Here is a 14,777-nt window from a genome sequence, read left to right as displayed (position 1 = left end):
ACTGATCTTAGAGCATGATTAATGGGAAGGTTCTTAGGGTGGGGTTCTTATCGGAATATAAGAACCGTTTCTTAACTTTTAACTAAAAAAACTATGAACCGGCTCTTAAATCTTTTATTTAAGAGCCGGTTCTTAGCTTTTTTTAGTTAAAAATTAAGAGACGGATTCTTATATTCCGATAAAAATTCGTATTAATCATGCTCTTAGAGTATAGTGACGTTGTAGGACATTTGTTCTTTTATTTTTCTCATAAATGTATGAATGGTTTGATTCGAAGGCGAATAAAATGGATGATACTCATATTATAAAAATAAACATGAAGTTTGAATATTTTTTAAACGCTTTAGAAAGTTAGAAGGAACAAATAGATCCTAACACAAATACAAACGTAATATAAGCAATCCATACACCGCATCAATATATTAAAACTTAGCACACAGATAAACTATCAAATAAATTTATTTATATAAATCCAAGTTTCTCGAAATCATATATATGGTTAATACAATCAGAGCGTAAAGGAGAGCTGCGGGCAACATTTATCTTTATCCCACCCAGGGCCGGCCCTCAAATTTAGGGGGCCGCAGACGAATTATTAAAAATTTCAGCTAAATTTTTTTTCTTAAATTTGAGGGCCTAAAACAATTTTTTTCTATTGAATATTTTTCAAAAATTTTAGGAGTCCAAAACCAATGTTTCGTTAGGCTTTGTCAAGGACCGGTCCCAACCCTTTCTTTTTGAAGCCGCTGCAGCCGCTCTACATAACTAAACAGGACACAACACACCAAAGACAAACGAAAACTAAGCCTAAATGTTTTAAAATAAAACCCTTACTTCCAAAACAAGCATCCCAATACTTCCCCTGAGAAAATAAGGGAATAATGGTAAAACCCAATTCCAAACAGTAACTTTATTTAAAGACACGTAAATATCTATATTAGAAAAATCTTCATATATCTTGCCGGAGAGAAATCTTCAATATAGCTTCCGCAAATTTATGTTTATTTTCTAGGAATCAGACGCGGAAATTCTTGCCGGAGAAAGTCTGACCAAATTGCCAGTTACTCGGAACAATGTTGTTGGAGGTGGAGCTTCGGCCATCGGAGGTTTTGACTCGGAAAGAAAGAGACTGGCCGACAAGAATTGCGTTGGATTGCCAGTTTTGTCCCCAGTTCCGGCTAAGACCTAACCAACCTGTGTTGCTTCCTTTAACACTCACCATCTGGACGTTTCCGGCTCCAGCTACGTTAGTGACCAGCACCAAGTTGAAGTACTTTGATCCGTTGATCGTGAATCTCATACCTCCCTTTTTTCTACATGGGATCCTGCAACACCGCCAAAAATATATATTATATTTTTACATTATTTTTATGTCCGAAGAATGTATATAAAAATTTTAATGACTCGTTTGTTTTGTTTTTGTTATTTTATGTCGGTATAATATAAAAAAATTAGTAGACTATTTTATACTTATTAGATAGACACTAAATATTTTTAATAATTTTAGGCATTTTCATGAAAGGAAGTGAAATTATAGTATGTTCTGATCACCCGACTGTTTAGGGTTATGTGGATAACCGGCAAATGAATGGGGTGCTGTGAAGAAGTGTCGGGCCTTAGCTGACTTCAATGCAATCCACCACAACAACAAAATTGTCTCGAATCTAATACAAGAAGGGTCTAGATGTGTAAACTACTGAATCGCCCTCGGGATTTTTACCCAGACATTAAACAACGTCATAGTAAAAAGGGTGTTTTACTAATTTCCAAGATGGGTGTGTTGTGGGGAAGAAAAAGGTTAGTTTGCTTTAATAGGTCTAAAAGACAGTAAAAAGACAGTAAAGGTGTGACTGCATAGACTCAACTAAAACAATACGTTAACAGACGTGACAAGAAAAAAAAAAAACAGTACGTTAACAGAAATTTTTTTATGTTTGGTTCCCAAAAAAAAAAAAAAAAGCTTAGCAACTTTCTCGGGAAAATAAGAAAAGATGGAATAAAGAATAGAGTGAACATGCCAAAACTCTGAAAATCTTCAAGCTCACAGATTCTTAGATTCTGATTAAATAAAAATATTTAAAAAAACCTCTGAGGTAAAAATGTAAAATAAAAATCTACCTTCGCTAAGAGGAAGAGCCGAGAGAGATAAGGAAAACAGAGTGGACTAGACTATAGAGATATGAAGATCTACCTGCGGTAAGAGACTGGGACAATACCGGCCTTATACTTAGCGATGGATAGAAACATAGGCATGGCGAGATCAAAGTGCTCACGAGGAGGGTTACACCAACCACCATTGTCGCTAGCTTGAGCAAAGTTAGGCGGACAGAAATTAGTAGCGGTAATAAGAATAGATGGGTTTCCTGGAAGACACCAGCCTGGATCATTGACACATTTGAGCTCAAAGCAAGCCCCACAGCTCAAACCATTGTTGAATAAGGCCGTGCTTAAAGCCGCCGTGTTCACACCGTAACCTTGGCTATACAAATTTCCATACCCGCACGCACCACCTATAGAACAATTACAAACCGTTAGTTAAATGTCTATTCAGTGAATATAGTGTGCTAAAAACGTGACTTTGATATTAAAATGGCGTATTTGGAGATCTTTAATATGTATATTATGATTTTGAATGAAAAATATAATATTAATTATATGTAAGATATTGGTGAAATTTGTAAAAAGAGGATCCGCAGATTAAATAGTAGAAAACCTTTCGGATACGATGAATAAAATAAGTGAGAAAAAGTGTGTAGGGTAGGCGTGAGAAAGGGGATGAAATTGATAATTTGAAAACTTTGGGTACAAAATAAAAACTATAGGTGTGAGAGAGAGTGTACCCATAGTGCCGGAAGCGTCAGCTTCACCGTAGAAGGTGGCGTGTGCGTTTACCCAGGGACCTCCGGTGTAAACTCCTGGTATTTTAGCGTTCACTGTGGTCAACGTCAGAGCAGCAACCACCATAATCGCCATTGCTGTCATTACTTTCACCACCATTTTTTTTTCTTAGTATAGAAATTTTTTAGGTTTCTGGAAAAGATAGAGAGTGAGGGAGAGGAGTATTGTGTGAGAGTAGAAAGGTAGGAAGGCTACTTATGAAAGGAGAGAGCAAAGAGTTTACGGTAATTAATAATACTGTTTTATTCAAATTTAAGTCATTTTTAAATGATTTCTTATTACTTTCAATCAAAGGAAAAAAAACACATAATTTGTGATTCCGCATTGAAGTTTGATTCCTTTTATTGGCTTAAATCATTACTAACGTTTATGATTGAGTGACTTTATTTATCATCCCGACGTAATAATCGTGTATATGTGCATATTTCATCATTTATATATTTAAATTAGCGCACAGTGTTTCTTTAAGAGTTATAAAAGATATGTGAAAACATCAAATGATTATTTCGTGATAATTATATGTTTTATCTGAAAGTATAATTATATTTTAAAATTATCTAAGGAAATACGAAAAATTACCTTGCAAAATTATAATTGTTCCTTTTTTTCTTTTTGAACATTATGTTCCATTTTTCTTTGAAGTTTGAAATCATCTGTGGCATTAGCTATTCCATTTTTTGGTACTTATTCTTGTTTCTGACTTTCTGTGAAGCAATAAAGAAAAATCTTCTGACCCTTTTAGTCATCAAAACTTTACTTATTCGCGTTAGGTTAAAAAAAAGTTACGGACTCAAGTCTGAAAAAGTAACTTCAAATATTTTGTTGAAATTGTAGTTTCATCGGGAATAGTAGCGCCGTATTAGCCAAAGAGGATTATAAACTGCGTCAGACTGACCTTAACTGATTATCTAATCAACCAAAGGTGGTATAGTTTTTTTTTTTTAGTAATCGGTATAGTTTTTTTTTGACAACCAAAAGGGATAGAACTGAGTCAGACTTAATCTAAGGTGGTATATAATATGGCGAATTCGCTAAAACTGATAACTGTTTTGTAGAATGCAGTTTATTTGAAGTTTTGGGGATTGTTTTCTCAAATTAATAAATGCAATCTCATTGTTATTTTGTGATATCTAGCTAAGAAGTAACATCGACTAACAATACATTGTTAGTCAGTTGCTACTATTGTTATTTTGGTATTTACGATAAATACCAAACATCACTCAAATGCAATATTTTGTATTCATTGTTAGTCAGTTAATAATATTTTTATTATAATACAATAGCATACACACATGGTGCGCACATGGGCTGCATTTTCCTTTGGTCAATTTGCAAGTTGGGTGACAAATTGGAAATCTCACATGAATTAAACCCTCCGATCCGATCCAATATGTATGTATGTTGTATCGTCAGAAAAATGTAATAAAGAAAATACGTATGTATGCTGTATAAATGTGTTTCATTGGTTGTAAGGATACTATGTATGCATGTTGTAGACCGTTTTCAAAAAAAAAAGTATGCATGCATGTTTGTTCAAAATGTAGTGTATAATTTAAATTCATCCTGATACATAACTGCATAAAGAAAAAAATAGAGAAGATCACATCATATAAAATATATACTAAGACGAGTTATATTGACAACTAAAATTATTTTTCGCAATCCATAAAATTCCAAAAGCTTCATATATATATATCATACAATTTTATATAAAAATTTAAAATATTCGACCACTATATCCATGTGGCTAGATTTATTGTCAATAGCTCATATTTTTTAGTTCTATAAATAATTTTTTTTTGAGAAATAGTTCTATAAATAATTGATCTCAAGGAACGTAAGTATATGTATATCGCTAACTACGATATGTTTTCACAATTTTGTTGAGTTTTAGTCGATTTGACAGACTGTACTCTAATTACACTGTTTACACATATATCGTATGAATTAGATGTAAATCTGTAAATTTGTAATCCCATCCAAAAAACTATTAGAGACTAATAATCTATCGCATTAGACGACACTTAATAAATTGTACTACATGTGAGTTAGGATTTTAATCCATGTTGTTGATTAAGTATCAGTACCCGTTTACGTAATAATTTTACGAGAAAATAGTAAAGAGAAATGCATGTGCAAATGTGCAATTAGTATTTTGGGGTAATTTTAGAAGCAAAGAAATACTTAGATCTCACTTCGTCCGTACCACTTGACACCCAGCACTAGTTTAGTGTTTCCCTATGTACAATCGAAATCGCCACATTACTTTAAACAGCGGTCAACTTTGAGTTTGTTAGAAAAAATATTATTTTATCTAAGAAAAATGTGTTCTAAGTTGATTTATGCATAATTATTAGTATTGCGTACATATCAAGTTATCAACTAGTCGGTGACCGTTATTAATGGTTTAAAAACATAATTAGGAACACAGTAACATGAAACTATTCATTTAGTTGTTTGTTGCTTCACATTTAATTTTAATTGATACGCATACGCTAACTTATCTATCTCGACGTACATTTTCAGCATTTGACTATTTTCATGTTCCACCGCAACTAAACTCTCGGTACGATTGACTTTGTAGATAACGTACGAATTCTTTTTCTTTGTTTATCATCGTACAAGTCAACCTGCTGGGTTAAGGCCACATGCTGAATTACAAGTGTAAAATCCTTGAGTCGTGTCTTGTGTTGGAGTTGATACTAGACTTGGAAGAAGAGAAGCTACTAATGTTTTTTTTTTTTAAAAGATAAGCTACCATTCATCCGGTTCAATTATTTAGCAAAAAAGATCGAGATTCGAAAAAGTATTTGTGTATGGTCACGGCGAGTTTAGACGTATCCATCGTTTTTATACTCTACCCAAAATGTTACTGGTAAAGTATTTTAGACAAGAGTTTAGATTGGGGTTCTTATCGTAATATAAGATACGGTTTCTTAACTTTTAACTAAAAAAGCTAAGAGACGTCTCTTATATATCTTATTTAAGAGACGTGTTTTAATGTTTTTAGTTAAAATCTAAGAGACCGTATCTTAAATTACGCTAAGAACCCCAACCTAAGAGACGTGCAATAAACATGCTCTAACCATATGGTATTTGGAGATATATTTCCACATCTGATTATGGTTTTGCCCAGCACTATATATAGTATAGTAAACCCTTTTAAAAAAACGTAATATAGTATAGTAAACCCTTTAAAAAACACGTAAAAAAAAACATAATCCATAGATACCTTAAGCCGCGACACTGTAAAATAAAGCTTGGATGAAAGAAAACTAGTAGCAAATATTAAAAAATAAAAACTTGGTTGAAGTTCTCTCAAGAAAGAATATGCTCCTTATCCCGCAAAACCAGTCAAGTCATTTCGCCGATTAATCTGACAATAGCAGAGTAAGTTCCGCAGCAACCGCTCACAACGCCGACGATAATGATGAGTATACAAATCGCCATCTGAAAAAATGAAAATCTTATAAATCAAAGCTAAGCTAGCTTATGTGTTTGTGAAGCATTGACTCTGAAAACGTAAATAATTTTTTTGAACTTAAAAACATAAATAAAAATTGAACATATAGAATCGTATTCTTACCTGAAAGTTAGTTAATCTACCCTTCATAATCTTTAGATAACAGAGACACGGGAATATTACCGCCTGAGAAAACGAACAAAAAAAAACAAATCGTCAAGAACATTGTTTTTATCTTGATATATCAAAAGATATTTTTTTTTGTTCTTGGAGAAACTTACGATAAGCATTGCGACGAAAGATCCGATCAGAGCCGCGATAGTAGCTGCAGTTGACATTTTTTCCGATAACGAATGTTATTGTTTTCTAGAAATGGTTTCTTGAGAAACAAGTTAGGTTGTGAAGGAATGAGAGGTAGGGAAATAGTACCGAAGAATGGGACTGTGAGTGCGACGACCAAAGTAGAGAAAACTAAGAGGGTTCTGATAAGAACAGAGACACCTTTGGATTTCATCTTTCTTGACGAAGAAGGTAAGAGTTCTTCTAGGCTTAGCAAGACTGGAGTGAGCGTTAAAGGGTATTTTGTCATTGGCGTAATAACCTAATATTATAACAATTTAGAATGAACTGAGAAAAGAAAAACATTATGAGCATAAAGTGGAGAAGAGATGAGTTGTGTCTTTATCTTACTGCTGTCCAAACCGCGATTTTAGATGAGGTGAAATGTTGAGGCATGTTCAACGTGAACTGTGATTGTATCGCCTCACCAAACATCGTGTATCCACAAACCGATATAGCGATATAAAACAGCGTGCAAAACCCAAAACTGCAAAATGAATAATATAATGATATCACAAGGGAAAGAAATAAACCCTAACTAGAGGTTTCTTGTAGCAAAAGAAATGGTTCTTTCTACCTCATGAGAAGCACCAGTGAAAACTTGGAAGGCTCTTTCATGGATGAGTAAATGTTGGGTAAAACAGCGTGACCCCCAAAACCAAACCCATAAATTCCGATGGCAACGGGTAAGTTAGTTAAATCAAGAACTTGTCCTTGAAGTTGAAATCCAACTCCGCCTACAGATCCGACCCAAAAGAGGCAAAGGGCTAGCAAGATTGAAGAGAATACACCTCCGGCTATTAAAAAAGAAAAATGAATGAAAACTCACTCTTAGGAGGCAAAATAGATCAAATAATTTAGGAGATGAACCTGAGATATAGGACAATAAGCTAAGGTCTCTAAGCCAAACAGTCGGAAGAACGATAAGAGTGGTGGTAATGGCAAAAACTTGATTCGAGTTTAGAGAGATTCCAGCGATGTATAAAGAGGTATTTGGGAACATCCCTGACATATTATCACTCATCATTATTATGTATTCCACACAAGTTGCCTACAAATACAAGAAAATAGCTTCAGTAATATTCATTAATCAAAATATTTTGTGTGTGTTGTATAAGTGTTTTTGGACTAACTAAGACTAAACCCTAAACGTGAAAGAGAGTTTGGTACTTACGTATAAGTCCGCGTAGAGAAATATCTGAAATGTAATCGGAAATGTTTAGAGTTATTAGGATCATACACAAGTTATGACGATCTGTTAAGAAGGCATGCAGAGATAGCTTACAGAGAGGAGTATGCGTCCAGTGGTGCCGAATGCAGCTTGACCGATGTCCGGGTAAGTGTGGATTCCAGGTGAATTCTCGAGACATCTCTTGAGGAGAATACCTGTGTAGAGAGTGATGATGCCAAAGGAGAAGAGTATGAGAAGCCCTAGCCACCCTCCTTCTTTCAATGCATAAGGCATTGTAAGTAAAGCTCCTCCGCATAGAACATTGATTCCTACAACCGCGAAAAAGATAAAATAAGTTAGAAGTCATACATAAATAGGTTTTATAAGAAGCTAAATTTTGACTAATAACAAACCATGCAGGAAACACTCAAAAAAGACCAAACTAAAAGTCAGTCTGAGAAACTTCTGATTGCTTACCGTTTAATAAGGACTGAGATATAGTGCACTTGCGGTTTTCTTGTGGAATCGAAAGATCATCCGGGACTGATAGCTTGAGGTGAGAATCAATAAATGATTTGATCGATGTTACAACCGAGTTTTGAGTCTCATCTTTGTAGATGAGAAGTGACTGTTTGCTTGAGGAAGAAGCAAATGAACCAAAAGCAGAGCTTTGTCTCCGCTTGCGAAATGAAGACACAAGATTTGTGCTAATAGGAGGTGTAACTCCAGTCAACAAATCCATAGATTGTCTGAAAATAAAACCAATAAAAGAAAAAAAAATCATCTAAATAAGATTTTTCTTAGATCTCTTACAAAAATAATATAAACATAACAATATTTATGATTTACCGATAACTCCGAGGCCATGGAACGGCATCGTTATTGGAGTCGTTACGAGACAAAGGAGTCGACGGAACAGAGCTATGGGCTTGGCTTTCTTCGTCCTCATCGTCATCTGTGTGATACAAATCTTCCCTCTCTTGCTCCTCTTGCTTCATCTTCTTTTTGTATGTCTCTGTCACGAAAACCAACGGAGAGGCGGAGAAGAAGAGAGTGCTACGAACCTGAGGTGGAAGTGCACTCTTATAGCCGTATCTCAAAATCTGTGATAGTTTGCACCTTTCACAATTTTATTTTTCTTTCCCCAAACGTAGATTTTTTTATTTAAAAAAAGGAATCATTTAAGGGGGTGCATGGAGACGTGTTTCTCTTTGTCTATGTTATAAGTGGATTCACCCAGTAAATGCAAATCTTCTTCTAGAAATGAGAAAATGGCACAAGTAGCCTTTGAACACCACTTTGACATTTTTAGAACCCACTAACGGTAGTTATAACCTTTTTGTTAATATATAGTTAAGCTAGAATTTGTGTTCAAACAAAAAAAAAAGTTAAGCTAGAATTTGGTGCCATATGGCCCATATATACGAGTATACGACTATGTTAGGGCACATTATATGTGGCAATAAGAGATTATGTTAAAGTACATGAGGCGTTAGAGTTATCGGGAGGGGAATGGGGTTTTTAGTGGGGTTTTTAGGTGGGGGGACCACAGAAAAGGGAAAAATCGATCACAGGGAAGCCAAAATAAGAACGACCGTTTGGTGAGTTTTTCAACTGTTTGCGGGCCCCACTGACACGTGGCGGCCCGCAATTGGTTGGTATTTAATTTTTTTTTTTTACTCAGACAAAAAAAAAAATAAAATAAAATAAATAAAAAACCCCATGTGGGGTTTCAGCGTTAATCCTGCTCTTAGAACATTTGTCAAAAGTAGATATGACTTCAACCCCAAACATTTTGTTGTTAAATTCTTGTTATTTTACAGAGAAAGTGTGCATGTTTAATGCCTAAGAGCACCATTAACCTTGGTTGCTTAAGGGATGTTTAGCAATTTTTTAATTAAAAAAAAAAGAAAAAGAAAAAGAAGAAGAAACAACATTTAATTAGACGTCACAAGCTGTTGTTGGTTGCACTGTTCGCGGATCTCACTGACACGTGACAGCGCGCGATTGGTTATTTTTTTTAATTTTTTTTTTCAGACAAAAAAAAAATTAAAATTTTTTTTAAGCACTCTACTTATATAACTTTAGGGTTAATGATACTCTAATCTTGATGGCCACGGAGTGGAAACAACATTTCACAGAGGAAGGGATTATAATATTGACACGATCATTCCACTCCGCCATGTTCATATAGAATTAGTATTTGCGATCTATTCATTTTTAATGGAATTACTATATTCTGATCCGCCCTTAAAAAAGGTGGATATTTTTTGTTTTACATTTTTTTGGGTCTTTTCAATTGGTAATTTAAATATAGGTCTAATGGCATAAAACATAATAAATAATATTTTAAATAATGATAAAAATTAAAAAATAATAGTTGGACCATACTTTTATCAATGAGTCACACTGCTATTTTAATAGAATAGATAATACACAAATTAACGGTTAATTATCGCAGGGGACTTATTTCAAAAAATAACAATAATAATGAAAACGTTTCAGGCAACGTTATTTTTAGATTTATAATTGAACATGTAACGGAAAATAGGGGTTGTGTATGCGTTGTCATGCATGCAGTCAATAATATAGAAGTGTAGGTAGATCTTGATATTTAATGTTTCCACACTTTCACAAAACGTATAGTTGTATTTGAAAAACTAGTGAAACAACTAAACCATGCTTGTCGAACTCCGGTATGTACATATTCTTCATTTTCATTACCGGGACAACACATCTACTGTGATAATCGTTGTAGCAGTCTGTTTAACTTCAAAACATCCTCTCCATTTTCCACAAATACACAAGCAAATATTAAAATAGATGCATGACACAAACTGATATTAATATAAACAAAAACTAAAGCGATGTATGATTATATCATATATATATAGCACTCGATCATAGAGTACTTAAATTATTATAATAAAATAAAATCGCAAAAGAAATCTTTAAAAGTTGGCAAAAATTCGTTTTATTCTAGTGAAGGTATCCCATCCTGTATTCCTTGCTGTTCTTTGATGAAGTTTCTCGAGAAAGAGTATAACCGTTTAGGCCATTTCGCCAATTAATCTAGCGATTGCAGAGCAAGTTCCACAACAACCGCTCACAACGCCGATAATGACGATGAAAATACAAATTCCAATCTGAGAACCAAAACAATTTTTTTCAGTCAAAATTTTATGTGAACATTGAAAATAGAGAAAATTTGAAGATCTAATTGTGTCCTTACTTGAGAGTTACTTAATCTACCCTTCATAATACTCATATAGCATAGACACGGGAATATTAACGCCTGAGAAGACGAAAACCAAAATCGTCAAAAACGTGCTTTCATCGATAATTACTAAATAGATTGATTTGTTTTTTTGGAAACTTACTATAAGCATTGCGATGAAAGATCAGAGCCGCGACAGTAGCTGTAATTAACGTTTTTAATTATACGAGGTAAGTAACGTGTAATTTTTTTTAAGAAATGGGTTTCTTAAGAAAGAAGCTAGGCTAATGGGAGAGTGATAGAGATAAAGAGCTTACCGAAGAATGGAACTGTGAGTGCAACAACCAAAGTGGAGAGAACTAATACGGATCTAAAAAGCATAGAGACACCTTTGGATCTCATCTTTATCTTGACGAGGATGGTATGAGTTATTCGAGGCTTAGCACGACTGGAGTGATGGTTAAAGCGTATTTCTTCATTGGCGTAACGACCTAAATATAAAAAAAGTTTAAAAGTCATTGATAAAAAATATTATGAGCATAATGTGAAGAAGACACTAGTTTGTTGGTTTGATAGTTGTCTAACCGCTGTCCATGCTGCGATTTTAGATGAGGTGAAATGTTGAGGTATGTTCAGTGTGAACTGGGATTGAATCGCGTCACCAAACATCGTGTATCCACAAACCGCTACAGCGATGTAAAATAACGTGCAAAACGCAAAACTGTATAAAGCAAAGATTAATATTTAATGATATATGACCTAAAGGTTTCTTGCGTTACAAGCAGGTGTTTTATTACCTGATGAGAAGCACAAGAGGAAACTTGGAAGGCCCTTTCATGGATGAGTAAATGTTGGGGAAAACAGAATGACTTCCAAAATCGAACCCATAAATTTCGATTGCAACGGGCAAGTTCGTTAAATCGAGAGCTTTTCCACTCAGGTGAAATCCAACTCTACCGACAGAGCCAGCCCAAAAGAGGCAGAGTGCAAGCAAGATTGAAGAGAAGACACCTCCCGCTAAGAAAAAAAAAATTACATCTCTTAGAACTAAGAAGATCAAATCTGAAGTATGTTTGTGTAAAATAGGAGAGATGAACCTGAGAGATAGGACAATAAGCTAAGGTCTCTGAGCCAGACAGTGGGCAGAACAATTAGAGTAGTGGTAATGGCGAAAACTTGTTTAGAATCTAGAGATAGTCCACTGATATATAAGGATGTGTTTGGGAACATCCCGGACAAATTATCACTCATCATTATTATGTACTCCACACAAGATGCCTAAAACAAAGAAGATAAAAACAGTGTCAATGACGATGTTGTGAGTTTGTGATGGGATTAAGTGGTTCATATCGGCCTAACAGAACCAGAACCAGGGTAGGGCCTGAAAAATATTGGTCCACAAGCTCAAAAATATTTTTGGCCCTTTTGTTTCTAAAAAACAGTAAAAATATTAAAAGATGCGGGAAGATTTGACCCCGTATTCAATTCCACTCTAAAAACAGTGTTACCAGTAGAGCTAGATGATCTGTACTTTTATTATTGGCCCCAAAACATAAATATTTTCGTTGGGCACCAAACACATGCTTGATGGGCTTCTATTCAGGGCTCATGCAACGGCAAAGAAACGTGGAAATTCAAGGCATATATATCACATTGAAGTGTCAATGAAGAAATAAATTATTATGAAAGAGCTAGAGTTTGGTACTTGCATATAACTCCACGTAAAGAAGTATCTGAAATGTAATTTAAAATCTAAAGTTAGGATCACACACGACCAAAGTCACCATGATCTCTTGAGATTCATTTTAAAAATCTTACAGAGACAAGGATGCGTCCTGTGGTGCCAAATGCAGCTTGACCAATTAATGTCCGGGTAAGTGTGGATTCCAGGTGAATTCTCGAGACATCTCTTGAGGAGAATACCTGTGTAGAAAGTTAGAGCATCCACATTAGTGAATTCCCCTTTGGGGTTCATAGCATTTTTTTAATACTTTTTTGGTGGGGCCATGAATAGTATTGAACTTTTTGCTATTGTGCTTCTGCAGTAGTGAACCTGAAGAAGGGGTTCATAAGAATTAAATAATATATTTATATATTTTTTTTAGTTTTGAAATTATTTTGGAAAGATGAATATAATATTATAAAATATATTTTATAATTAAAATTTATTCATTACATTGATAATTGATGAACATACAAAGATTATTCATCTATGTTACCAAATTTTTGCCATACATTTTCAACTAAATCAGTTTTCAAACTATCATGTTTTCCTGAATCCCGAACTTCATTGCGCATGCCTAGCATGTTATTCAAATGCAAACTTTCTCTCATTTTGACCTTCGAACTTCTGCTTGACTCTCCTGACTCGAACTGAGAAGTATCACTTAGAGAGTATCCGCCTCGTTCGTTCTCCACAATCATATTGTGCAATATGACACAAGTTCTCATAATCTTCCCTAACTTTTCCTTGTCCCATAGTAGACCTGGGTTTTTTACTATTGCAAACCTCGATTGCAATACCCCGAAAGCCCGTTCGACATCTTTCCTAGTGGATTCTTGATGTTTAGCAAACAACTCTGCTTTATTACCTTGAGGAAGTGGGATGGATTGAATAAATGTTGACCAATTCGGATAAATTCCGTCAGTAAGGTAGTACGCCATACGGTAAGTGTGATTGTTGACCTTGAATTTAACTTTAGGTGCTCGACCTTGTATAATGTCATCAAAAACAGGAGACCGATCAAGAACATTGATATCGTTTAGGGTACCTGGTAATCCGAAAAATGCGTGCCACATCCAAAGATCTTCTGATGCCACAGCCTCTAAGACAATTGTCGGCTTTCCTGAACCTCGTGTGTACTGCCCTCTCCAAGCCGTTGGGCAGTTTTTCCACTCCCAATGCATACAATCAATGCTGCCAATCATCCCTGGAAACCCGCGTACCTCTCCAATATCGAGTAATTGTTGAAGATCTTCCGCCGTAGGTCTTCTTAGATACTCTTCACCAAAAAAGTCTATTATCCCATTAGTGAAATGTTCCAAACATAAAAGTGCCGTACTTTCACCAAGTCGGAGATATTCGTCATACGTATCTCCCGATTCACCATATGCGAGCATACGTATAGCTGCCGTACATTTTTGAAGTGGTGATAGCCCTTTCCTTCCGTGAGCATTTCGTCTTTGCCGAAAGTATGGAACACTTGTACTGAGCCGCTTGACAATGCGTAGGAACAAGGGCTTGTTCATTCGAAAACGCCGCCTAAACATGTCCGGTGGGTAAGTAGGATTTTCGTGGAAATAGTCGTTCCATAGTTGAATGTGGCCTTGTTCCCGATCTCTTTCAATATAAGCTCGTCTTTTTGGTTTGTTGGCTTGTACATCAAGTAGGGAGTCGACGATATTATCAAATTCTTCGTCAAAAAATTCTTCAAAAGCTTTATCTACGCCATCTGACGATGAGGACGACATTTCTTTTAAAGAAAAAAAAGAATAGATAAAAGAAGAAAATATGACTAAGAGTTGAAATTAAAAATATGATGGAGTTTTTAAAAAAAAATATAATTAAGAGAAAAATTTGATAAAAAAAAGAGATAGAAGAAGAAAATATGATGAAGTGTTTAAAAAAAAAAAGCCTGATACAAGAAGAATGTGTGGGCGTGGGTGGATTGTCTTGTGGTTGTCTTGAT

General features: G+C 34.9%; 3 protein-coding genes across 3 annotated transcripts; all 3 read right to left on the bottom strand.

Annotated features, from left to right (window-relative positions):
• Positions 1-802: 802 nt before the first annotated feature.
• LOC106362040 (expansin-A9) lies at positions 803-3,102 on the bottom strand. The gene is made up of 3 exons (XM_048751752.1): positions 2,841-3,102; positions 2,192-2,510; positions 803-1,325 (listed from the first exon to the last, which is right to left on the bottom strand). The coding sequence occupies exons 1-3, from the start codon at positions 2,995-2,997 to the stop codon at positions 1,016-1,018; spliced, it is 786 nt and encodes a 261-aa protein (XP_048607709.1). The 5' UTR covers positions 2,998-3,102; the 3' UTR covers positions 803-1,015.
• Positions 3,103-5,964: 2,862 nt separating this feature from the next.
• Positions 5,965-9,008, bottom strand: LOC106448915 (amino acid transporter AVT1E-like). Its single transcript, XM_013890736.3, has 11 exons — positions 8,721-9,008; positions 8,349-8,620; positions 7,986-8,200; positions 7,875-7,898; positions 7,571-7,751; positions 7,278-7,497; positions 7,052-7,187; positions 6,791-6,962; positions 6,643-6,686; positions 6,485-6,547; positions 5,965-6,348 (listed from the first exon to the last, which is right to left on the bottom strand). Exons 1-11 carry the CDS (start codon positions 8,867-8,869, stop codon positions 6,253-6,255), a joined length of 1,572 nt encoding a protein of 523 aa, XP_013746190.2. The 5' UTR covers positions 8,870-9,008; the 3' UTR covers positions 5,965-6,252.
• A 1,628-nt stretch (positions 9,009-10,636) lies between these two features.
• On the bottom strand, positions 10,637-14,689 carry LOC125584026 (putative nuclease HARBI1). Its single transcript, XM_048751748.1, has 2 exons — positions 11,674-14,689; positions 10,637-11,579 (listed from the first exon to the last, which is right to left on the bottom strand). Exon 1 carries the CDS (start codon positions 14,557-14,559, stop codon positions 13,291-13,293), a length of 1,269 nt encoding a protein of 422 aa, XP_048607705.1. The 5' UTR covers positions 14,560-14,689; the 3' UTR covers positions 10,637-11,579; positions 11,674-13,290.
• Positions 14,690-14,777: the final 88 nt, after the last annotated feature.

This window comes from Brassica napus, chromosome C3 (genome assembly GCF_020379485.1).
Source record: "Brassica napus cultivar Da-Ae chromosome C3, Da-Ae, whole genome shotgun sequence".
NCBI classification, from domain to species: domain Eukaryota; kingdom Viridiplantae; phylum Streptophyta; class Magnoliopsida; order Brassicales; family Brassicaceae; genus Brassica; species Brassica napus.
Note: the sequence above shows the minus strand (reverse complement) of the source record. Positions and strands in the feature narration are given on the sequence as shown.